This window comes from Callionymus lyra, chromosome 9 (genome assembly GCF_982586985.1).
Source record: "Callionymus lyra chromosome 9, fCalLyr1.hap1.1, whole genome shotgun sequence".
In the NCBI taxonomy this organism is placed as follows: Eukaryota; Metazoa; Chordata; class Actinopteri; order Syngnathiformes; family Callionymidae; genus Callionymus; species Callionymus lyra.
In genome coordinates this window covers 3,629,552-3,653,665 of record NC_141826.1, presented here as the reverse complement: position 1 = coordinate 3,653,665, position 24,114 = coordinate 3,629,552, and the positions used below count along the sequence as shown (strand labels likewise).

Here is a 24,114-nt window from a genome sequence, read left to right as displayed (position 1 = left end):
TTTTCATAGTGACGGACAACACAAGGCATCTCATCAAATTTCCATATGTGCTGGCCATCTTTTTGTTCATCCCTCTCGCCATAGTCTTGCTACGCTCAGCTTTCTCTCCATTTGAACCTTGTTAAATTCATCCGAATGCATTATTCCCTGCTATTAGCACATTTATCACCAGCTCTCTGCTTCCTAATCTACAGATGCTTTTGAGCTTTTCTTTTATTACAGAATTTCAGTGAGGTATTTATGAAGTTCACCTGCTGTAGTCTGGGCGGTTGGCGGTACTGGTGAGACCAGTGCACGTTAAAAACGATGTGTGTCATATTTGCATACAATAGAACCATGAGCCCCTCTTTAATGGCTGAAATATCCTGTTCCACCATGCTTACTTACTTTATTTTCACACCATTTAGATCTAAGAATTCATTTTTAAAATACTCAACAGGATTATTTGAGTAATGATTGTTGTAAGCATTATCTAACATTAATAATTAGTAAACACATGTTATTATAAAGTTAATTATATGTTGATTGTAATTTTTTTTAAAGTATAAACACAGGGCAGAATCTTTTTTTTATTACTTTTCAATCTTTTAAAATATATTGTCCGATCAGCTGAAAATTGTTTAATAGAGATAATAAAATGTATGATTGCAGTTTATAATTTGGTTTACTACAGTTTAAAATGTTTGATAGTGAATGAATTCAACGATTTTACATGTGTATGACTCTTTAAATCCGTTTGCTGGAGTCTACTGACTCCTTCAAGAAACATCTTAAGACGTTTTTATATGTTCAGGCTTTTCCTTGATTTTCTGGAACTCCTGTTGTGTTATCAGTTTTATCTTGACCTTTAAAATATATACTTTATTGAATATTGTTTTGATTGTTTAAGCGCTTTGTGACCCTGGTCTAGAAAAGCGCTATATAAATAAAAATTACTTACTTAGTAACTTATGTGAAGGAAAAATGAGATTGAAACTCATTCTATACTGTTACTACTCAAGTCTCAAACAAACATCAATCATATAGTTTAATCTATATTTTTCAGATTCCAGATTTCAATCTTTTGTGGCCACATGTGTGTATGTCAAAGCAGCACGGGGATAATGTATTGTACGTTATTTGAAGATTAAATACATGCAGACGAATTAAACATTTATAAACAACCCATCTTGATGCCAATCACTAATGAACAGCTGAATCAAATCTGTACTTGAACTTGTAAATCAGTACATGCTCTCCTGATGCATTGTTTTAAACGAAACTGATGGGGAACAAAGTAGAAGGCAATTTTGTTTGTTTTGATGGCTTTTTCAATATAAATATATGCAAACAGTTCTAAGACTTGAGAATTTAGAATGTGTTCACCAAAGACAGAGAGATCATTCACTTACTCTTATAATTTGACAAAATGTTATTGTTTTAAGACATTTCTTTTTTCGCTTTGTGCAGCACATCCAGTGTTGACGTAGAGAATAATAATTATTAATACGATTTCTGAGTCTCTAGGAACGCAGGCCGAGTAGTAATCCTCATGGCACCAATTAGTTCCTCACACACACACAAAATGAAAATTAACTGCAGGTTAATAACTTTCCAATGATTACTTGGCCAAACATTTCTTGCACCACTAAACAGAACATTAATTAAGTTTTATTTAAAGTTGGTCTTTAAGCACCTTCTATGTATATTGTATGTTGTGTGATGAAGCTTCATGAAGCAGTGTCATTATTCTCAGAGTCCACTAGATGGCGGTCTCTGCACTATTTTTCTTTGTTTTTAACAACTGTTCTATTTTGAAACATCACATCATTTTTAAACTGATGGCGCCACCTACTGACCTCTAACATGACACTGCTTCATAAGGCTTCATCGGCACATCAATAGGTAGAAGTTTGTCTTCAGGCTGTCCTTTCTGAGCATCTGGTAGTTTTTAGTGTTTTTTCCTCATCTGTCCTTCCGCTTGTTGCCCTCACTGAGTCATTTGTACTTTTGCCAGGCAGTTTCCTCAAAGGTAATTGATGTTCATGACAAAGAGGCCAATCCAAATGCGAGCTGACAGAAGGTCACAGCTCCAACAACAACTGTTACTGTGTCTCTGTGCAGAATGTTGGAGGATGACCTGAAGATCAGCAGTGATGAAGACGAGGCCGGGCAACAGGTGAGTGTCCCTGCGCTCCAATCCTTTTGTTACGATTTTTCTTTTCAACCCATTTTTTAACGAAGGTCATCAAAAATAATCATCTCTTTATGAGGTGACTAGAGGACACCGAGCACGAGAATTGTAATTCAATAAAAACCATAAGCAGTAATAGATGTGCCATTGATAGTATTCATGAACACATTCCGACCATGTTTTACTGCAAAACTGTATCTCTCAACACTGTTCAAAGGACATAAACCAATACGTATTTTTTTTATACATAGAAGGGTTTATTCGAATGAAATTGCAAACTCTTTTTTTAATACAATAATAATATAATAAAATAAAAATGAATGACAATGACTGTTATGAACCCTACAATAGGAGTCAAGTCATTGTGTAACTAACCAGGCCAGCTATCATGGTACTTTCCACTGCAGACTTGGCTCATTCCACCAAAATGTCAGTTTTCCTGTTAAAATGATGACGGCTCACAGTACACCTGGGCATACAAACAATTATAAAATGTGTTTTTTTGACATTAAAAGACCAAGAAATAAACAATGTCAGCTCTTTTCAAGTCGGCTCTGAGAAGGCAGCTGACAGAGTTTTTTTTTATTTATTATTATTTCATTGTACATGCTTTTAAAGAGGATTTTTATTGAGATAGGATTAATGTTAGATTAAGTCATTAAAAAAGGTATTAATCAAAGTCACTTGAAGTTAGTTCTCTGTAACTAGTCTTATCTAATCTGTCAAACTTTTCTATTTTCTGCTCCTTTGTCTAGTTCAAGGGTATCAAACGCCAAATTCTTTGAGCACTCTTGGTCACAGCCTGAACAATTTTTATACTCACTCAACTTTCTTTTACAGTGTCTACTTCCCATCAGATTTCCTTTCCCTCATCTGCAGTTTTACTGTTGTTGAAAGTCTCATCTTATCTTGATCGCTGGCATCTTTATATGCTCCCATGTCAACATTAACATTGATATACTTGCTTTTGAGCAACCATCCAAGGATGGCCAGGTAAAATGCCTTAGCAAACCAGACTTGTCCCTCCGGACTTGAGTTTGAAACGTGTTGTCTAGTGGTTATTATTTGAAATTGCATTGAAATATCCCCAAATAGACTCAAATACCACAACAATTTTTTGCTGAAAACAATTTCCCTTCATCATCTTTTAAGCGGTCCTTGTGATTTGATAACATGTTGCAACACAGTTTCACTCCCGTCGCATAATATTTCAACTTTGGTGGCCTCCTGGTCTTAGGCTGGATAACAACATGATTTTACACTAGTTTTATGATTCTATTCATTGATAAATCTCATCATATAATTATTCTCAAAAAATCAAACATCTTACATAGAGCTGATATTTATTAACATTTATTAAGGTTTGATATTTAAACAACTTGTATCATCATCGTTATAGTCACTTATCAATAGTTTGTCTTCATTGATCGTCTTGGAATTCAGTTTTTCCTAAATAACCTTTTTCAACTATAGTTGGGAAATAAAACGGGTTTTCTTTTTTAACACAGCTGATGATATCTTTTAAACAAGATCCAACATACCGTACTAAAAGGTAAATTTCGTTGTTACGTTTATATTCAATAAAGGTTAAATCGTTGTTGTTTTTTCTCAAAATATACTTTTCAAAGTAAAATGTAAACAATATGTTCTTTTATTTCATACATAATTAATAGTTTTTATTAATATTTGCTTTTACTTTTTGGATAAGGTGTAAAAAATCTTTTATAATATTATATTTTACTTTCCACATATGAGTCTCATACAAATATAGTTTCTACTACATAGTGTGTTGAAGGACATACATAATTTAAAGCCTACCTAGAGATACACACAAATGGATGTAAACATCATTATTGTATTACACTGTGCATTCTTTGTTTATGAGAACTCCAAATTTAAAAGTCTCAAATAAGTGTGTGACCAATCTAAACTAAAGGGAAAAGGAGACGAGTCATTTGGCTGAAGGAAGAGCAGAGAGAGACAAAGACAGAGCACACAAAGAGGATAAAGACAGGGAGGCAGAGTGGAGAGGAAGTGAGTGTGAGATAAATCATGTTATTTTTGTGTGCATGCTGCTAACAGGCTTATAGCAAATGAGTGCATGGTGTATTATCAAGCTTATATAGCCTCAAGTCAAACACACACACACACACACATTTATAATCAGACACTTGCATGTATTACACACATTCCTGCAGTGGGACACACACACACACACACACAGTCGTTAGTATTCTGTGAAAGAGTGCTGTGAAGCCAGCAGAAGGCTATGATGAATATGTTTTTTGCAACCGGCACAAAGACAAAGGAGAGGAAAGGACTGAAATAAAGGGCAGGAAATGGATGGATGGGTGGGAGAAGAGATAACTAGAAACGGAGAAGAAGAGAGATGTTCCTAATGACTTGAAAAACTGACAGACAAACAGCCAATTACCGCTGCCTGCCCTTTGTCTCGCCACATCTTCTCCCTGGAAATTCCCGGTTCAGCTCTGCAGCCTCAGCCTCTGAACGTCTTCTAACAAATGAAATGTGTATGATTGGAGATAGTTTGACATCAAATTAAAGATCAATATGTCTGATGGTTGGAAATGATCAAACCCTAAGAAGATTGATGCCTTCTCTGCATCATGACTTTAATTCTATTTTATAATAATCTGTTTTAATAAAATAGTCCGTCTGTCTTTCAGTGTGTGTTTGTGTTTGTTTATTCTTAAAAATATTGTTTGAAAATGATCATGTAGACTTCTGACCTCTCACCCAAGATTCTGTGGACAACTCGATCAGGTCAACGGGAAGGGGGCAAAAAATGATATTCAAACCATATGTATACAATAATAAGAAGTTGGGATTTCAAAAATGTCTATTTTCTAATTGTGAGGAAGAGCAAAGAGCGCCTGGGGAACCTCTAAAACAGGGGTCGGCTCTGATGCGGCTCACTGAGATTTTTTGAAAATAGGTACTGGTATGATTGTGGTAATTTCATTTAAATGTTTCGTAGTGTTTTTCAATGGTGTATGAAAAACGAGTAGCCATCTTTTTCAACAAAAACTGTCACTATAGCGCCAAATATGAGCTACTGTATCCCTTCCTTACTTGTCTCAGACTGATCTTCCTAAAGGAAAAGTAACACGCACAACACTGTATATTGTAGTATATTACTTTAGTTATAACATCATTTTAAATTTGTGCTGACCAAAAAACCAAGTTAGAATGGCTTTCTGAGTGGTAATGGTTGCAGACCCCTGCTCTTAAACATCCAAAATGGTTTAATTTCAATAAGATATGCCATTATATCCTATAATTTTGCCCCCTTCTGATTATTTTAAGTCGTATAATCAGCTTGAACTTACTGGTTTCTCTCCTCCACCTGTCTTTCTTCATTATGTCATTTCAAATGTATTTAAATGTATTTATTTTCTATTGAAGGACATTCTGGTAGTGTTGGTAGTTCAATATTTAGATGGTATGAACTATAGGTTCCATGCGAGTTAAGTCTATTTAGAGAGTTGCTGTGAAATGCGAAATACAGTTTAACATAACCGTTCTTTCCAACTAGGAGGAGGTGGGTCTGACAATTAAAAATCTTACAATGTATTTAATTTAGCATCTAGTCACTACATCTCAGATGTAGGGCCTAGTTAGACTTGTAAATTTGAATACATTGATTTGTACCTGTACTTGTTTTAAAGCAAAAAATATGTATATACTTTTTTAGACTCGGTTTTCATAGTTCAGATGAGTGTTCAATGTTGAAGAGAAATAAATCAAATGTGACAGGTCAGTGTGAACTTCAGGAAACAAGCAAGAACAACCAACAATTTTGAATTGTCAATTTTAAATGTATCATATCTGAGAGGGGAAAGTATAACTCCTCGTAACTTAACGTAATTTGTCTGCAAGACTTGCATCAGATATCTGGGAATATTAACCCAGTTTAGCAGTTTCATTCCTGGAACATAATCACTACAGGGATTTATTGTTGGGATGTAAAGGCAGTGTGTGGGTGTTCAAGACTGCTCTTAATTGTGTCACCAGGTTTTGATGTGAAACACTTTGCTGGCGTCGAACTCTCAGTGGAAAGAGTCACAAAGCAGCTTTTAGAAAGGAACATGAATCAGAGACTGAGAGCTGAAGCGGTTCAATATTTTCATGGGCCATTAAAGCAGCAGGTTGCATTGGAAGATAGTGTGGGGATTGTTGCCTGTTGTCCAATTCTAGTCAAACATTTCCTCTTCATAATCCTCTCAACAGCACCGTGGCTAAAGATCTGACAGCTACGCATCGATCCATCAGAATCCCCTGTGGTGTCCGTAGTCACAGAGCTACGGAATTAAACAACTAGCCGGAGGCTGTGAACGCCACTCATCCTTATGTGTCCTCTCATAACTAATTACAAGATGTTGCATGAATCATTTTACCGTCCTATAACTGATGCCACGGTGTACGACAGCAGCTGGGGAGAACCTAATGAGAGGAAAGATGACACTTGAAGGAAAGAACGTGAGAATGTTTGCTCGTCTGTGGGCTGATGAAGCTTCATGAAGCAGTGTCATGTTGTTTAGAGGTCAGTAGGTGGCGCCATCAGTTTAAAAATGATGGGACGTTTCATTAGAGCAGTTGTTCAAAACAAACGAAAATAGTGCAGAGACCGCCATCTAGTGGATGGCATTGCTTCATGAAGCTTCATCAGACCATCATTAGCCAGGAGTGATCTCAGCCATGATTTTTAGAATGTGTGTCTTAAAGAACTCATTTACTACGCTTTCTTTTATAAGTAGAACTCTAGAATTGAAATCAGGATATGCTGGAATGTACAGGATCAATGTGAAACCACATGTGTGCTTTAAAAGCTAATCATCTGTAGTGTGTGTCAATATTTTCAAATACTCGAGCTGTCACAATTAATCCAGAAATTCCCTAGAACAGAAACTTTGATGCAGAGATAATTGGGATAAAATATTACAATTCAAATGAGTTATATGTTTTTTAAGAAAAAGGATGTTAATGATGCTTTTCAGATGAAATAAAATTGGTTTGTTTTGTCTCGGTAGGTGTCTGACAAAACCAAGTCAAGGACCACAGCACTCAGGTAAGTTTTATGATTTTATTTTCTTACAGATGTTCAGTTGATTCCTGTTCAAACAAAAAATGTTACATTTAAGATGGATATTGTTGATGATAGATGCTAATAGTTTCTTCCACTTTATTTAATTCATTTCAACAATTTATAGTGCAAATTAAATTAACAATGTGTAACATTTTGACATTATTAATTTCCCTTTATGATTGGTTTAGTTTTGCAGTTCTAAACCATAGATTTAAACTCTTGCTGTTATTTTAGAAGTTCTCTTTAGTACGTTGCTATATTTGGATGACACACTAAGAGCGTCTGCGAGTGTCCGCATGACAACCAAACTGCTTTATAGTAGTTGGTCAGAGACAGTGTTTTTATATGTAGTACTGAGAGACTTTTTCAACTTCCCAGAAAGATAACACCAGAAACGTACTTGTCTCCCAAACGAATGTACTACAGAAGCGCAAGGTAACGGCAAAACTGTGAAATCACAACCATGCAGTTTTTCTGAACATGTTTAAAATTCTTATGAATCTGGCCTATACTCCTTTAAGAAACATCTTAAGACATTTCTATTTGTTCAGGCTTTTCCTTGATTTTCTGGAACTCCTGTTGTGTTAACAGTTTTATCTTGATCTTTAAAATATGTACTTTTTTGAATATTGTTTTGATTGTTTAAGCGCTTTGTGACCCTGGTCTGGAAAAGCGCTATACAAATAAAAATTACTTACTTACTTACTAACTATTATTTGAAATGTTCTTCCAAAGTATAATTGAACATAGAGAGCTTTGAAAAAATAAAAGTAAAGGGGTGAATACTCAATTAAACAATAATGGAAACGAAGCACATTATGATATACTGTACATAACAATACAATGAAAATAGGATTATTGCATTTTTGAATGTATTCAAGAATGAACTTGATTTTGAATTATATTTATGAACTTTCATTCATCAATTTATACATTTCAAGACTTCTACTAAACAAATAACGAAATACAAAATGTTTTCTTCATTTTCATTCACAGGATAATCAATCATTTAATGAAATACTTTCTGAAACACTCCATACCTAAGATCAAGTCAGAATATCAAGTGTGACTGCACCTCTTGTTATTTATGTAAATATGATTGTGTAAATATTATATAGCGCAGATTTATCTTTTATTCCATTTAGATTTTATTTCTCGTTTCTATTTCTGGGTGTTTCATTTCTCTTGCTGCTGTTAAACCGAATTTCCCCTCGCGGGACTAATAAAGGTTTTCTGATTCTGATTCTGATTCTGATTCTGTGACATACTGAAAACAAACACAAAAAAGTACATCTTGAGAAATAGATAGATGTTAATATATATTTACATTTATATCAGTACCTGTATTGATCGCTTCATCGACTCATTTTTTTGGTTAAGTTATGTGGACGGAATGTTTTCTATCATAATTTTGGCCTTTAAACTCTAGCTAATGAGAGTTGTGTGGGATCAGGTCGTCTTCTATCTCTGTTTTACAATCGGAATATTCTTGGAGGATAAAATGTCAACAGCATTTTTCAAAATTATTTGACTTTTGTTTGGCAGGAAGGATCGTTTTTTCATTGAGATTTTGGAACCGGCGCATAGCAATGAGGGCACAGGGACATTACTATTCCAGTCCGGGTGCAGACAAATGTGTGTGTGCGCCAGCTCCAGTGTGTGCATGTGTTTCACAGAGATACACAAAAGGGAGCGATAGCGAGTGTGTCTGTGTGCCTCGGGCCATGTGTTCCTCTGCTAGCACTAATGAGCCTGTTCACTCTGCAGAGTAGTCTACCAAACACCTCCACACATACACTCGCTCAGTACGCTGGGACTAAAGATGCTGCGAGCAATCTACTTGCTATATCCCTAACGGAGGATAACACACTCACACACCTCCCCAGCCATCACCCAGTGTTGTGTAACAGTGGAGAAAAAAAAAGTGCCTCCCTGCATTTTCTCCATCTTTCATCATATTGACCTTGAAGTTGTTATTTCATGAATTCATTAGATTAATTCAATAATACATTATTGCAGAAGTGTGAGCACAAGCATCCAAACTAGTCATTGGTGGAGTGTCAGTGTGGACTATGATGGAATGTTCAACACGCTCAGTTAGATGTGTCAAATTAAATTATTGCTTTGCTCTGAATGTAGTTGAAATCACTGGGGTTGAGGATTATATATATCAGTTGATAAATGAGGGCATGTCTTTAAAAGGAATCATTCAAAGGCAAACATCATTCTTGCTCTTTACCTGATGATCATTTTCAAAAGCATACAAAAAAAAGTCCATATTGTGTTCTCAGTTATTCTATAAACATGATAAATCAGTTTACTTTATGATTTGTATTGTATTAGGATTATTATCTGTTATTATTTTTCTTTGTTTTATGTTTTTTTTATTATTATTGTTTTCAATATGTTTAATAGGTATACTGTGCAAACAATGCAACTAATACTAATACTAATAAATCATTATTTAAAAAATGGGAATACTTATAATAATAACCTGCAACATTTAGAATATTGTTTCCTTGTCCAATTATTTTTTTGTCTCACCAGTAGGAAGTTTTAGTAGACATAATAAAAGGGACAAAAGTGAGAAAATGTCAGGTGTAATTGGTGTGAGAAAGTTGCAATTTTAATTCCTACATTTTTTGGCCAGTACTGAATTTTTTCGCCAAGTGTTTTTTTTTTTTAAGAGGATTAGATTATATGGCAGAAATCAAGGTGTTCAAGCAATAAAATATTTATGTTTAGGGTCAAACAAACCTCTTGCCATATCAGTCTTTTTAAGGAGTTTTTTATGTGTTACTTTAAACATTCAAGGACCTTAGTATAAGGAGTTTGATACATAAAACGTGTGGAGGAAAAGCACAGATTTAGGAACAGCCACTTTTGCTATGTCAAACCATATAACAAATGATAAATCATTAAACCCTTATTCTTAACTTACAAATATGGAGTTAAAAAAATCTCAAACATAACTTCCGCATTAAAGAACACAAATGGATCAAACCACTTTTTGCGGAACGAAAAAGGTTTGATAGAAACAACAAGACTCTTCTAATTAGCCACTGAATTGCTAAGATTTGCTTTTGGAACATGTCTGTTAATGTGTTTTTGTGTTTTGAAAAACCCTTGCTTTCTTGCTCTCTCCTCTCATAATTAGGATATTGGTATATTTACTTCTTCTTGCACCTCTGGATTTAGACACGTTTTGTGACACTTTCTGACCCTGAAGCGACTTGCCCACGATCAGGAGCAGGAACACAGATTCCTTGCAGAAGTCTGTCAACATTTTCTCAGAAAAAAGTACCTGAGTCTCACACTAATTAGCTAGTAATAAGAGACATGGTGCTTTGCAAAAAAAAAAAAAAAAAAGTTGAAGAGCAAACTTCCTGAAACTGCATCAAATCCATTCAGATACACACTTGTCTGTCGTCTATCAGCAAGCGCCAGCTGGTGCTGCATTTTAATTTGGCAGCGACTCCGCCACTAAATCATCTCTGACGGCTGTTGCCTGATTCGAGAGAAGGGAGGAGAAATGCCAGCCAGATGTAATACTTTCACACACGTCCCTCTTTCATCCCGCTCCACCAACACACTTTCTTTATGATGCCAGAAGAAAAGAGGAAGGGTGCGAGTGAAAATCCCTGAGAAAACAGCTCCTGTGCTTTCCTTAATCATCACACAGAGCTAATCAAACAAACGCACAAATGTATATTTGTACATGACAGTAGCAGTTTCCAGGCACTGCCTGTCAAAATATTTCAAGCAGCACGGGCTTGTCCTGTGGATGATGAATGCATGTTACTTTCTGGGAAACACTACTGTTGAAATAGATTTTCTTGACTATTTCCTTTGATCAGAGGGGGTTCACAATCCATGTAGACTCAAATTAGTTGTAGAAAATGATTTAGCTGCTTCTAAAGTGCAATGACAAAGAAGCAATATGTCCATTGGTTGGGCCTATAAGAATGTCTCTGTACTGTCCACTTATTCAAGACCTCATCCATCCGCTCCTGAGCGCTTTGTAATTTTACTCTGACTGCAACTAGTGTGAATCTTCACTCATCTCATTATGAACAATGTAATTGTAATTTTAACACGTTTATTTTATACCCTGATGGATCCCTATCCATCACAATGTCATCAAAACATCTCAACTTCATACAGAAATGATTCATTTACACAAGTGATCTTTTATGTGACCAAAGAGGGATTTGTGATTCCCTCTTTGGCAAATATAAAAGTCAAACAAAAACAGGAAATATAGACAAGAGGCCTATCTGTAGTTGTTCAGTCTTAATAGTGAATTAATACATTCCTTAATAGTAAGTATGTTTGAAATGGTGCTGTTGTGTCTGGTCCATTTCATGAGTGTATTCAAAAGAGTCAAAACTGTTAAGTGTTTGGAATTTTACAAAAGATGTTTCATTGTCATGACACATTTAAATACTACACTTATAAGTCATGATGTCATGATCTACCTACTACAAAATCCAAAACAATATTTACTTCTTAATCAACTGAGAATGATTTATATATGAATCTTTTGTTTGTGTACCTTTCATATCCACAACAGCACATATTGCACAACACTACTCAATTAACCATGTTTTGTCATTATTAGTTTACTCTAAAGACTTAAATTGAATAATTCATTTGGGTCGAGTAAATCACAACATTTTATTTGTTTAACAATCTTCCAAACACAAATCATCTGTTGTAATTGATAGCTGGGGCTGATCCAATGATACGTTTTAACGCAACTCAATGGGTGGACCTTATGACAAAGAAAGCAGCCCATTGGTTCATTATTTAACTTATATATGTATATATACAGTCATGAGGAAAAAAGGAGAAGAATGTCACATCATTAAACATTAGAAGAAAAAACAGTTTCTCTCCCACAGTGGACACTGACTGGGTTTTTGTTTCGTAGCTCACCTAAAACTGTTGTTTTACACTCAAAAGTCAGTTCAATTTTAAAGAAGTTTGTTCTAGTTTTGTCTAAGGTGGCGAAGCAGTTATATTTCAAAGCCAAGCTGTTAAGCTTTGAACTGCGTCACTCGGAAATTGAATCTGAGAGGGAAAAAAACGTATATAGAAAAGAAGAGATGAAGAAGAGTAATGATAGAGGTGTGTGCACATGCGTTAGTGTGTGCGCTGCCTGAGGAACAGTTGATGGATTTGCTGCTCGACTGCTCACACAGATTGGTGCCTGCTGTGACTGTGGCTTTGAACCGAAATTATGCTCACAGTCTCACACATGGACTGAAAGAACTACACATTCTAGCAAGTCGTGCACACGCATGTGTCGGTGTGGAGGCTGTGATGAGCCTGCAGGAGGTTGTTTCACATCAGTGTGGGAAAAAGACTCGATCTGGACCCATTTTTTGATGATGTGTTTTCACTTTCGCAGCACATGTCGAATGATGACTCGCAGAGTAATTACACAGAAAGCGCATCACGCCGAGTTGTTATTCTGGTTTGTGCACTCTGGTCCTCAGGAAAATAAAAGTTTTGTCAAAACAAAATACATTTCAATGCTTTAATGTGTTTCCTCTGTGGAATTAAATGTTGGGAGATTGAGGGAGAATAATGGCTTGGTCATTTCAGCAGGAGCTTTACAAGAGGAGATTTTTGAAGCAACATTCTCCTGATTTTCTAGTGCAACTTAAATCATTCTCTTCATCAGCTAGTCAATCGTCATTAAATTGATAAAATATCCTAAAAGGTTTACGGATAATGCACATGTACATTTTATATTGTGTTCAAATTCAAATGTCGATCCAGTCTTTTTCCTGCGAGTAAAAAGCACTTTGGTAGACTTGATGCTCTGCATTAGCTATGGTAATATGGCTTTTTGTGCAAGAACACAATTTAGCTTGAATGTTCAATGTTTGTTCAGATTCTAGAGCTGGCTTTGCATGGGATGAGTCTGGCGCTGTCAGTAGGACTGGCCGGGCCGGTAGCTGGCTCTTGACAGTTCGTGTTTGGCTCATGATAAAGCCCCCTCTGTGGCTAATAGACTAGCTGAAGCTGAATCCCTTTCCGTTCTTCAGAGTGACTTGGACTTTAAAATTAAAGAAATGTTTTCCTCATGTTTGAGAAGATGGAATCAATAATTGATTTTTGCAAAATCAAAATATTTTTATGGGGGTCTTCTGCCCCCTTGTTCCCCCTTCCCCTTGACATGATCAAGTTTCCTACCACCAAAAACAGTCACTGATAGGTCAGTAGTATACATGCTAAATTTCAATTGTTGGGCGATTTGTGAGTCTATAAGGCATTAATATCATATGGACACACACACAAAATGCAACTATTATTTAGTGTATGTATATTTACTAATCTAAAGATTATAATAAGGTTTATCACCGTCTTTTGAAGTACCAATACTTCCATAGCTTTATGTAATTCTTGTTTATTCCATGATTATACAGAGTTGTTTAGCCAACATTTAAATGAATCTAAATAATAGATTTGGTAGAAATGGATTTGATTTGTACTTCGTAACCTGTTCTTGCATTTTCAAGTTGTGATTGTTTTTCTTTGCACAGCGGAGGTTCTGGGAGCAGTAGTGACACAGAGAGCAGCTCTGAGTCGGACACAGATGAGTCTGAAAGCAGTTCCAGTGACAGCGAGTACAACCGGACTTCCCGCACACACACACCAGAGGTAGTGTTCCACTTTAAACTACCAACCCTTGTTTATTGTTTTGCTCCAACATGGTGTGCTTTTAAGTGGTTTTAGATTCAAGCCAGCATCAGTACATCTCAGTTTTGCTCAACCAAAGTCACAAACTTGCCAAATACACAACAACAAAAATACTTTTTTTTATTTGTGCTCAGTAAGCTCTTTGTAAATCTGTTAAAATCTTTAATACACTTGCCAGGTTTCATGAAACAACTGAAGAGGTGTCATGATATTGAAACCTTCGTACATTTTTTTAAACTTAGCGCCACCTACTGAGCTCTGATAGTGACAGTATTGTTTCAAGAAACCTTAATATCTTTTATCTCCAAGGAACGGCCACCTGTCATTAATGCATGTAACCAACATACATTTTACATTATTTAAACAAGAAGGAGCTGTCTTGCCTGCAGTTCATACAAAACTCTGCAGCGAGAATTCTGACCTGCTCTAGTAGAAGAACTCACATTTCTCCGATCTCCGTTGGCTGCTAGTTTCTTTCAGGATCAACTTTAAAATTTTGGTTCTTACTTTCAGATCTATTCATGGTCAGGCTCCTCCTTACATCAGTGATCTGATCCAGACTTACACCCCAGCTCGGGCTCTGAGGTCTTTGGATCACAATCTACTGATGGTTACTGAACACGATTTAGGACCAGAGGAGAGAAATCCTTCCAGGCTGTTGCTCCTAAGCTTTGGAATGATCTTCCTCTCTCTCTGTGTTTGATGATCTACTGACTCATTCATTGCTGGTCTAAAAAGGCGCTTTACAAATAACTATTACTTACTTACTTATAATGATGATATTAATACCTTTATCATTCCCACACTGGGGACATTAAATAATCTACCGTCATATACAAATGTTTTCAGTCTTAAACCATTGAGTAGATAAAACTGAGTTTTGAGCTCAGTGGCGTGCTGGGAATTCCAAACTCCAATCATGTGTTTCAGCACAAACCTCAATATTTTGGTACATTGGTACTCCACATTGGTGTTTTCTTCAAAGTGTTACTAGATTAAACAAAGTGAAATCCACTCAGTTTTATAACATCTTTGTATAAATAACTATTTACTCTTTAATATGGTCATCTTTAAGCCTTAAATATCTGTGACAGGTTGTTATGTATGATTTATAAACCCACATATTGTGTATATTTTAGGCTGCTTAAGAGATTGTACTTTATTATCAAACTCTTGATCCTCTGACAAGTGTGAGTCATCATCACTTCCTGGAAGATATGTTTTAATTGAACATGGCCTCCTTTTTAAATATCATTTCTTCTTCATCACACAATCTTGAAAGGAACTGTTTCTCCCTCTCAGCCTGAGCAGACTTCCACGAACAAATGGCAGCTGGACAGCTGGTTGAAAGTCCAAACCCAGAGCAAACCTCTGGTTCCCCCGCTGCGAGACTATCGTGGATCAGGTATGGAAATATCAACATGCAGCTTTGATCATGGGGTTTGATGTTAAAAATTGTGGTTTGGTGTCACCCCGATGCCCCCCAGGCACTGTCAGTCAGGTTCAGGACACTTTCTGTCCGGTGAGCCAAACATCAGCTGCACCTGGAGGAGGGGTCGCCACCAAGAGCAGCGAGTCAAGCAACAACACTGAATCAACTACACCAGCAGAACATAAGGACACCAAAGGAGCAGCAGGGTCAGAACACATTTGCTTTCTATTTCAGGATATAAACACACACACACACACACACACACACACACACACACACACACACACACACACACACACACACACACACACACACACACACACACACACACACACACACACACACACACACACACACACACACAGTACATCCGACATTCACTAACCTACACATACATATTCAAACTAAGAGAGGGACACTCTAGCCTGCCAAGTCATTTTCTGTGTCCTGCCAGAGTCCTAACACGATATAGACAATTAAAAATAAATGTAATACAATTTAAAAACAACATAAATGACATTGAGACATTGAAGATATGAAAGTATGTTTATTAGTGAAGGAGCATAATGTATTTATTTTGGCACAAAACGTGATTGTAAATACTTGTTAAGTCAGAGGTGGGAAATTAGATTTCCTCTCAAGCCACATTTTATACTGTGAGTGTTGTGAGGGGCCATCACTCCAAAAGAGTGAAAAGCTAAAATATGATCGAAAAACAAAGCAAGTAATAACAGTGAAGAAAGAAATATTAACATAAAATAAACCTTACATATACTGTATATTATACACCTTTTGCGTAAAAAAAACCCTGATAACATCATGTCAATATTATCTCCATTTATTTTATTTACATTTTCAGAAAAGTTGCAAAAAAATGTGAAAGAAATCTGACTCTTTATTTAGAGTAAATACAATAATAAATACGAAATAAAATTGTTAGCTGTCGGAAAAAAATGTCAAACGTCTTGAGGGCTGCATTATTACAGTCATGTTGCAAGTCAGGGTTTAAGGTGTGTGAAAAGTTATTGTTAACATGTTCAGTGCTAAATAAAATGACTGAAATTATAGGATTAAGGTTTCGAAATGACGCTTAAATATTAATTATGTTTTCCATAATTAACACTTTCATTCCCTTAAAAGGGTTACATTTTGGAAAAAAATGACCCTAAACAAAATTAAGCAGTAACGAATAAATAGTATCTAAATATTCAAAAATACAAATAGATGATCAACATCCACAAAATCGAATCATGGGAATTCATGTAAATGCCAGGAGACACCCACACACACACACGGGCAGACACACTTGCCATGAGCATCCAGAAAATTGATTATTTACAGATGAGATTAAAATTTCAACATTAAGTTGATTTCAATGAAAATTTCTACTCTAATGAATCTGATACTTTTTCCCCACAAAAACACATTTTGTGCGCAGCCCTGGTAGGGAGAAGGCAAAGCTCAGCCAGAGGACATCAGGAGAAGGTCAAAGGTCAAAGACAAGGCTGTCACCTGGCTGTACTTCAGGGTCAGAGGTCATGCCTCCTAAAAGGAACTCAACAGGAAAAAAACAGCCGAGGAGAACTGAGCGGTCAAACACTGGTCAAGAGAATCTGACATGGAGCCGAGCCAGCCAGCAGAGGTGAGCAGGGTTGCGTTTGTGAGTCAGTTATTTATTATCTTTGTTGTTCCAACACCCAAACGCCCAGTCAGTGTCTTTGTGTGATTCTGGGTATACCATATAGAACATATTTGGATCAATCGAGAAATCAAGACAGGCCAGTAACTGCACTTATAGTTCAACTTTGACTTGCATGTGGAGGATTTATTGTGAAATGTATTTGTATTTATGACGCTGATCAGGCTATACTGTCTACTTGGGTAGAATGAATTGAGACAAGTAGACTTTCAAGCACAGATGTGGGCTAATGCTTTATTTATGCATATACTGTATGTATAAATAATAGATGTTTCCTATGGGCCACATGCAGCTCCAAGACTGTATTTATGTGACCCTTTATGTAATAAGTTTTTTTAGGTTTTATTTTGTAGAACTATTCAATATTATTTCAGCCTTAGATATCTCTTGTTAAAGCTTTGATTCATGATCTAATTTTTAATTTTTTTTGCCAATAAAAATAATTCAGTTTTTTTCTATAGACCCATCGTTCTTTTATGATTGAAATTGATATTATTGAAATCAAAAAATATTATTATGAAATAACATATACTACAAAATTGATGAAATACTCGAAATTCTGTGTTTAAAGACAGTTCAAGTCTTTTCTATTCTATTGATTTGCTATAGCTTGCTTGGATTTTGAGAGAACGCACGTTAAATGCGGGAGATGGAAGCACCATGTCAGTGGGAACGGTGGTACAGATTTGTTGCTCCGTCAATCAAATTTTCCATTTCATGTTGAAGCCAAAAAACACCTTTTTAGCTAATCCCACGCTCTGTCTTATTATCTTACTTTGTCTACGATTTATTATACTAAAACGTCTCTCCTCCAGTTACCCATAATAAAGAACCCGTCTGTTTCCATTTGTTCATTGAAGAACGGGTCACACTTACTCAGAGGTAATTGTTATTCTGATGTTCCCTCAACGCGTTTTCTCCCAGCAGTCCTGCAGTGAGAGAAAAAGACCTGTTCCCTGCTGCCTCCCTTGAGCATCAGAGCATCACACGACCACAAATCAAACCCCCAAGTGTGAAGACTGCACCGAGGAAAGAACCCCGCAGCGCCACCAGCTCCAGTAACAAGACACCAGTGACGCTTCAACAAATGCCAGCACAGACACATCCAGTCAGTGTTAACCAGGTGGGCGCTGAGGGCTGGGAAATGAACTTGACATAACTGGTTGTGTGTTTCCTTCTGTCTCACTGTGAGCTGGATAATTCCTTTAGGAGTCAGTGAGTCTGACGGAAACTTCATAAAGTGAATATCCTTGTTCATAGTCTAGTGACAAGTGGATTTGGTTTTAAATATGGAAAAACCTAAAATGAATAAGTCACTACATTTATTATAAAAATATATATCTAAAAATGTGTCTTCAACTTTGACATTTAATTACTGTAATTTGCTATTTTTTTCAACAGGCTGTGAACTAGTGATGGTCTGATGAAGCTTCATGAAGCAGTGTCATTATTTTCAGAGTTCACTAGATGGCGGTCTCTTTTTATTATTTCCAGTTTTGACAACTGTTCTACTGGAACATATCATAATTTGGCGCCACCTACTGACCTCAAAACAACATGACACTGTTTTATGAAGCTTCATCAGACCATCACTAGTTTGAACAATGCGGCTTAGATAAAGGCATTTATTAGTGATGAGATGGGAGTCTCTGTTTGATAATCTTTGGCTCTGATCTACTGACTAATCAAAACCTGCCATGACTTTCACCGAGTGTGTACCATGATGATGCCTTATCAACATATCACTAGCTTTTATATTGACTTTTCTAAATGTATTTACTTAGTGCAACTATGGTCGAGATATTATGGTTTATAGAAATATGACAAGAGTCTGTCCCTTCTGTGTCTAGTATTACCCTACACTTAAACATAGGAATCAAATATCTACGACAAGATGAATACTTCACCATTTACCTATTGAGCTGGGGGATGGTTTATTTGTCAAGTTGTGTCTCACACTTGGAAAGGAATTTGATATAACTTTAGGGTTGCTTATTGTCTGCTCTTTGATCATTAGTTTTGAGAAACCTATAATATATTTTATACCAAAACCAGAAAATACAAATCTCTAAAAGATTGCTTCATGAAGCTTTATAAACAAAAGAGAAAACACTGTTAATGGGCTTTATATGGGGATCGAAATGTGATGATGATCTCATGTGTGTTTTGTCATTTTAAGACCTTGTTCTATTTTTTTTATATTTTACACCTGTTAACTTTTTATTTTATTTTATTATTTTTTTGTTGCCCAACTCATTTCGTGAAGCTAATCCAAATTAAACTTGTGGATAAATGCATCTATACATTTGCACAAATAACCCTTTAATCTGTTTTGCCTCACCATCTCCCTCACACAGGACAAGAGGAAACACAAAGGCCCATGCAGCAAAATCACCCCCAAGTCTCGCGAATTTATTGAAACAGATTCATCCTCGTCTTCCTCTGAATCCCTTTCAGAATCTGATGAGGCCCTTAAAATCCCTTCTGGTGCACCACAGACCGCAGCCCCTTCAATTAAAACAGTAAATCTGTCGAATACTCAACCACACACCCCTCCTTTGACAAGTTTGGGCTCTACTGGCTGTGCCGGAATTTTGGGAACATTTGGGGGACTGAGTTGTAGTCTCAAAGTGAGTAGCAATGGGACCACCGAAGGCAATGGCAGTGGTGGTCTCAGTAGCAGCTGTAACACACTCAGCCTTAGCAACCTAAGCTGTTCTTTTGGGACGTCTGTTCCAGACCCTGGAGGGATGGGTGGTACCAGTAAGAACCCGCCATGCATTTCACCCCCTAACTCTCCATGGAGGGAGTACCCAGAGAGGCAGAATCTGTGGGTAAAAATTGACCTGGCGCTGCTCAGCAGAGTTCCAGGACAGCTCAAAGTACCAGACACAGAGAAGGACAGAAAGGAGGAAACACGTGACAACAGTAGAGAAAGACAAAAGAATGACAATGCAGAGTGGTCCCTCTTAAGAGATCACAAGAAATATAGTAAACTAAAGGGGAAGGAAGAGGAACATGAACCAGTGGATCATGAGGCTCAAGGAGCTCGAGCGCTTACCATTGGGAATCAGGAAAGACTGGGAAGAATGGGCGGCACTGAAAAAACAGCAGGGAGAAGAGAAAAGGAATGTCCTGATCTGGAAACTGCAGACGCCAGTGTGCTCCAACAAGGACTCAATTCTAGGCTCAGGGCGCCTAGAGGAGAAGGTGGAGGCAAACACAAGAGGCAAACAGCTGGAAACACAGAGGTCCCAACAGAGAAGCACAGAAACAAGAAAAAGCACAAGGTACGTCAAATTTGTCCAGTAATGGTTCCTTTTTCCACTGGCCTATCTTGTGTAGTACCCTTATGGCTGGCAGGTACATGCTGGTTGACGACAGTACAATAAATGCTTGTCACACCACATTATTCCATAGTTGTTTATACTAATGCTTTTGCTTATAACATAGATTGTAATTACAACTCCACTCGGATTCTTTCTTGATACCTTCGTCCAATCAGCGGCATCCGTAGACATGTAACCGGTTATGATTCCCCTATCCACCCCTTCTGGGACCCCTAGCAAATCACTGATATGGTCTGTTACGTCCTGAGACAAACCTACCCTGACTTCTCTGTGGAAACATGCCATTGAGATCTTCTACCACTAGGGATATGTGCCAATACATAGATGTCAGTCAGCAGTCATTCAGATTTGGGTGCTTGTTTTCTGTTCTTCTTTTAGGTTTCATTTAATTTTCTCTAATACAATATGTTCACGTTTAATAAAGATCTGATTCTGGCACCATTTATTACCAACAGAATTTCAATTGTAGCACCGGTACTGAACAAAATCCAAACAATACCAATGGAAAGCTTTGAATGTGCAACTGAGGTGACTGACATGTGTTCCATCCATAGGAGTCCGATAAAGGCTTTTGCAGCATATATTTTCGAATTAATATCCAACTGGACCAAAGAATCAGTAATCATTAATAATTATGTTTGACTAACAGCCACGATGAAGGTTTTGCATGGAAGTAAATCAGTGCCATCAGACAAAAATATCAAGGCACACGATAGATCAAAGTCTGTGCTTCAACTAAAAGAACAAAGGATTATAGGACACACAGCTTCCAGTTAATGAGTAGGTAATACAGATGAATAACTCTTGATCTGGATATATATTTTCATTTAAAAATGATATTTTAAGAGCTAATTTAAGAACAAGAGGAGAACCAAAGCAGGTCCTGAAAACAACACTTTACCTTTTTAATCTATAATTTTATGACTTGTTTTAGTGCATTTATCTTAATCTGATTAAATAAAATGAATTGTCTGAATTTTAAAACTCGACTCTAAAATAATTTTTTTACTAATAATTGTTAAAAAACACTATTTTTAGTCATAACGTGTGACTCTCCCCTCTCTATCATGTACCTCTACATTGACAGTACGATCCAACTAAATTCAACAGCAGCTCTTCAAATACATTTTGAGGTCAAGGCTGAGAGTCTTTCTCGCTCTTTAATGTTTGGGAAAAAACGTATCTATGACCATAATTGAGTTCAGTGGTTTGTATTATTTTTCCGCCTCCAGCAAACTCCCATTAACTCCCTGTGACTCGACTCTCTTATTTTCAGTTGGACCAAACTGAATCAGCGGTCAGCAGCAATAAAAAAGTGCGGTTGGACAAAGACGGCCATGTTCCTCCACCCTGCCTCCCTCTCAGCCAGAACCACAAGAACAGCTCCTCAGAGTAAGTAGCAAGAATATGCTCATATTATCGAAGATATTTCTCAGGTCATGTGAGGGTACAAGTGAAATGTGTATACATTGATTTCGGAAAACAAATGTGTAATTAAGATGTATAACAGACGAGAGATCTAGAGACTTTAACAGATGGATAAACCAGTGCATATGCAGTTTAGTACAATAATAGAAATAATAGTTGCTGATGATGTAACCGGTGATATGTTGATGAGGCATCATGAAACAGCTGATCTCGATACAGTAACTTCTAGTGATGGGCTGATGAAGCTTCATAAAGCAGTGTCATGTTGTTCAAATGTCAGTAGGTGGCGCCATCAGTTGTTCAAAACAAAGTAAAATAGTGCAGAGACCTCCATCTAGTGGACTCTGAAGATAATGACACTGCTTCATGAAGCTTCATCAGACCCTCACTAGTCTAATCTAATGGCCTTTTAAAAGACACTGTATCATGATGCATCATCAGCGGTTTCACAAGGCCTCACTTATACGTCACAAAATAAGTTTCCTTTTCCACCTGTTACCCTCGCAATCTAAACAACAAAGGTTTTCGCAAGAGATTATTATTTTTAAATATGTTGTTAAATTCAAACTTAAAATTGTATTGAAGTCGGATGATGACAACAAAATGCATGATGATGAAAAATCAAATAAAAAATATTTAAATGAATGGCTCGGCCAGTTACTTCCATTCTGCCAGCCCCGTTTCAAATGAGCTGACTTCAGGCACACAAATCTGGCTTCACAAACAAATGTCTGACATCATGCTGCATGTTGGCACCAGAGCCGGTAGTTTGGACGACTGCAATGACTCCGTCCGCCGCCAAAAAACTCCGACCAAGCAGCTAGAGCGGTGGCCAAATATTCTGCTGGCACACAAAGTGTCTGGACCATTAATCAGCTCGGCCGAGCACATCTGATGGGAAACAAGTGAAGAAATACTCTGATGTTGTTCATGACATTGTATTTATGTGTCATTTGAATGATGGTAGTTTACAGTTATTGTCGAGTGAGATTCTAATGTTCTCAGCCACTCCCTGGATCCTTGTAAGAAACATACTAGTCGAGTCTTACCTAACTGTTTGACGAGGTGACGACACAATCTACCGCTGGTTATGACGCAGGAGGTGAAGTGAGGTGTTCACGTGAATTATTTACTGCAGACTCAGCTTCTGGCGTCTATATATAGCGGCTGCAGAGTAAATATTTTTAGTGGCACTATAACCTGCAGTTGAACCTTCCTGCATCTGGATCTCAGGCTGTTCACAACATGACTCCGAACAACTCGGCTGGTTCTGAGTGAGATAATGACCTCATCTCAGTTACTGGGGTCGATGTTGGTCTATAAATGTAGATCAGTGGCGTCAGAATTTTTTTTATGCATTTCAATATGTTCTCTGAGTAATCAAATTCAACATATTTTATCTTAAAAGATTTGATTTATTTTGAATTATTGAATCAATTGCTTTAATCTAAAATGAATTGTATGGATAGAGTTTGATATTTTTATTCTAATCATTCAGAATCTTCTTCAAAATTCAGTATTTTTTCAATTGTAGACTTCATTATAAAAATGTTGGTATTATAGGGCCACCAGACATTACCAAAATATCACAGAGATTCTTGATCAAACTTTTAGATTTTAGCATTGTGGCACTATTAAACATATTTATATTCATTATATTAAATAATTTAAATGGCTACAAATAAATAAATAAAAACAATTACAAAATGTAAAATATCTAAAATAGTCAAATGTTAAACTATAATTGAAAAAAAATGTAATTCATTTTGAAAATATTGGAATTTTTCAATGAAATTATTGTAAATATATTAAAAAATAAGACAAGAATGTAAACATTTGAAATGGTCAACTAAATATTCTATTGACTAATATAATTTCATATTGGACTACATTCATCTAATCGTACGCCATTGATTTATATTTTGAACTCCCGTTCCTGGACGATTGGTTATAGCGCCCCCCTGAGTTAAAAAATGTCTCACGAGTCGCCTCAGAGACACACAGGAATTATTAACAGACGGACACACAACAATGCACACAAATTAGCATAGCCATCCAGCTGTGTGTGCATCAATTATTCTGCACAGACACACACACATTTCGAACAACTAATTAGTCTTTGTCTCCCCACTTTGGTATATTACTATTAATGTCTGGGCTCGGGGCACTGTTCTGTGTGCTCAGCAACTTTCCAGCCGCATCAAACCCCCAGAG

General features: G+C 36.7%; 1 protein-coding gene across 2 annotated transcripts in view; it reads left to right on the top strand.

Moving 5' to 3' along the window:
• aff2 (ALF transcription elongation factor 2) overlaps positions 1-24,114 on the top strand; it is a 97,668-nt gene that overhangs the window by 57,490 nt on the left and 16,064 nt on the right. The window contains exons 9-17 of one of the 2 annotated variants that reach the window (XM_087798951.1): positions 2,104-2,158; positions 7,225-7,262; positions 13,835-13,952; positions 15,294-15,396; positions 15,479-15,629; positions 16,862-17,065; positions 18,050-18,245; positions 19,480-20,412; positions 21,749-21,864. In XM_087798951.1, coding sequence (XP_087655077.1) covers positions 2,104-2,158; positions 7,225-7,262; positions 13,835-13,952; positions 15,294-15,396; positions 15,479-15,629; positions 16,862-17,065; positions 18,050-18,245; positions 19,480-20,412; positions 21,749-21,864 — 1,914 coding nt within the window. Of the gene's footprint in view, positions 1-2,103; positions 2,159-7,224; positions 7,263-13,834; positions 13,953-15,293; positions 15,397-15,478; positions 15,630-16,861; positions 17,066-18,046; positions 18,246-19,479; positions 20,413-21,748; positions 21,865-24,114 lie in introns of both variants that reach the window. The other variant, XM_087798950.1, reaches the window with a different exon arrangement.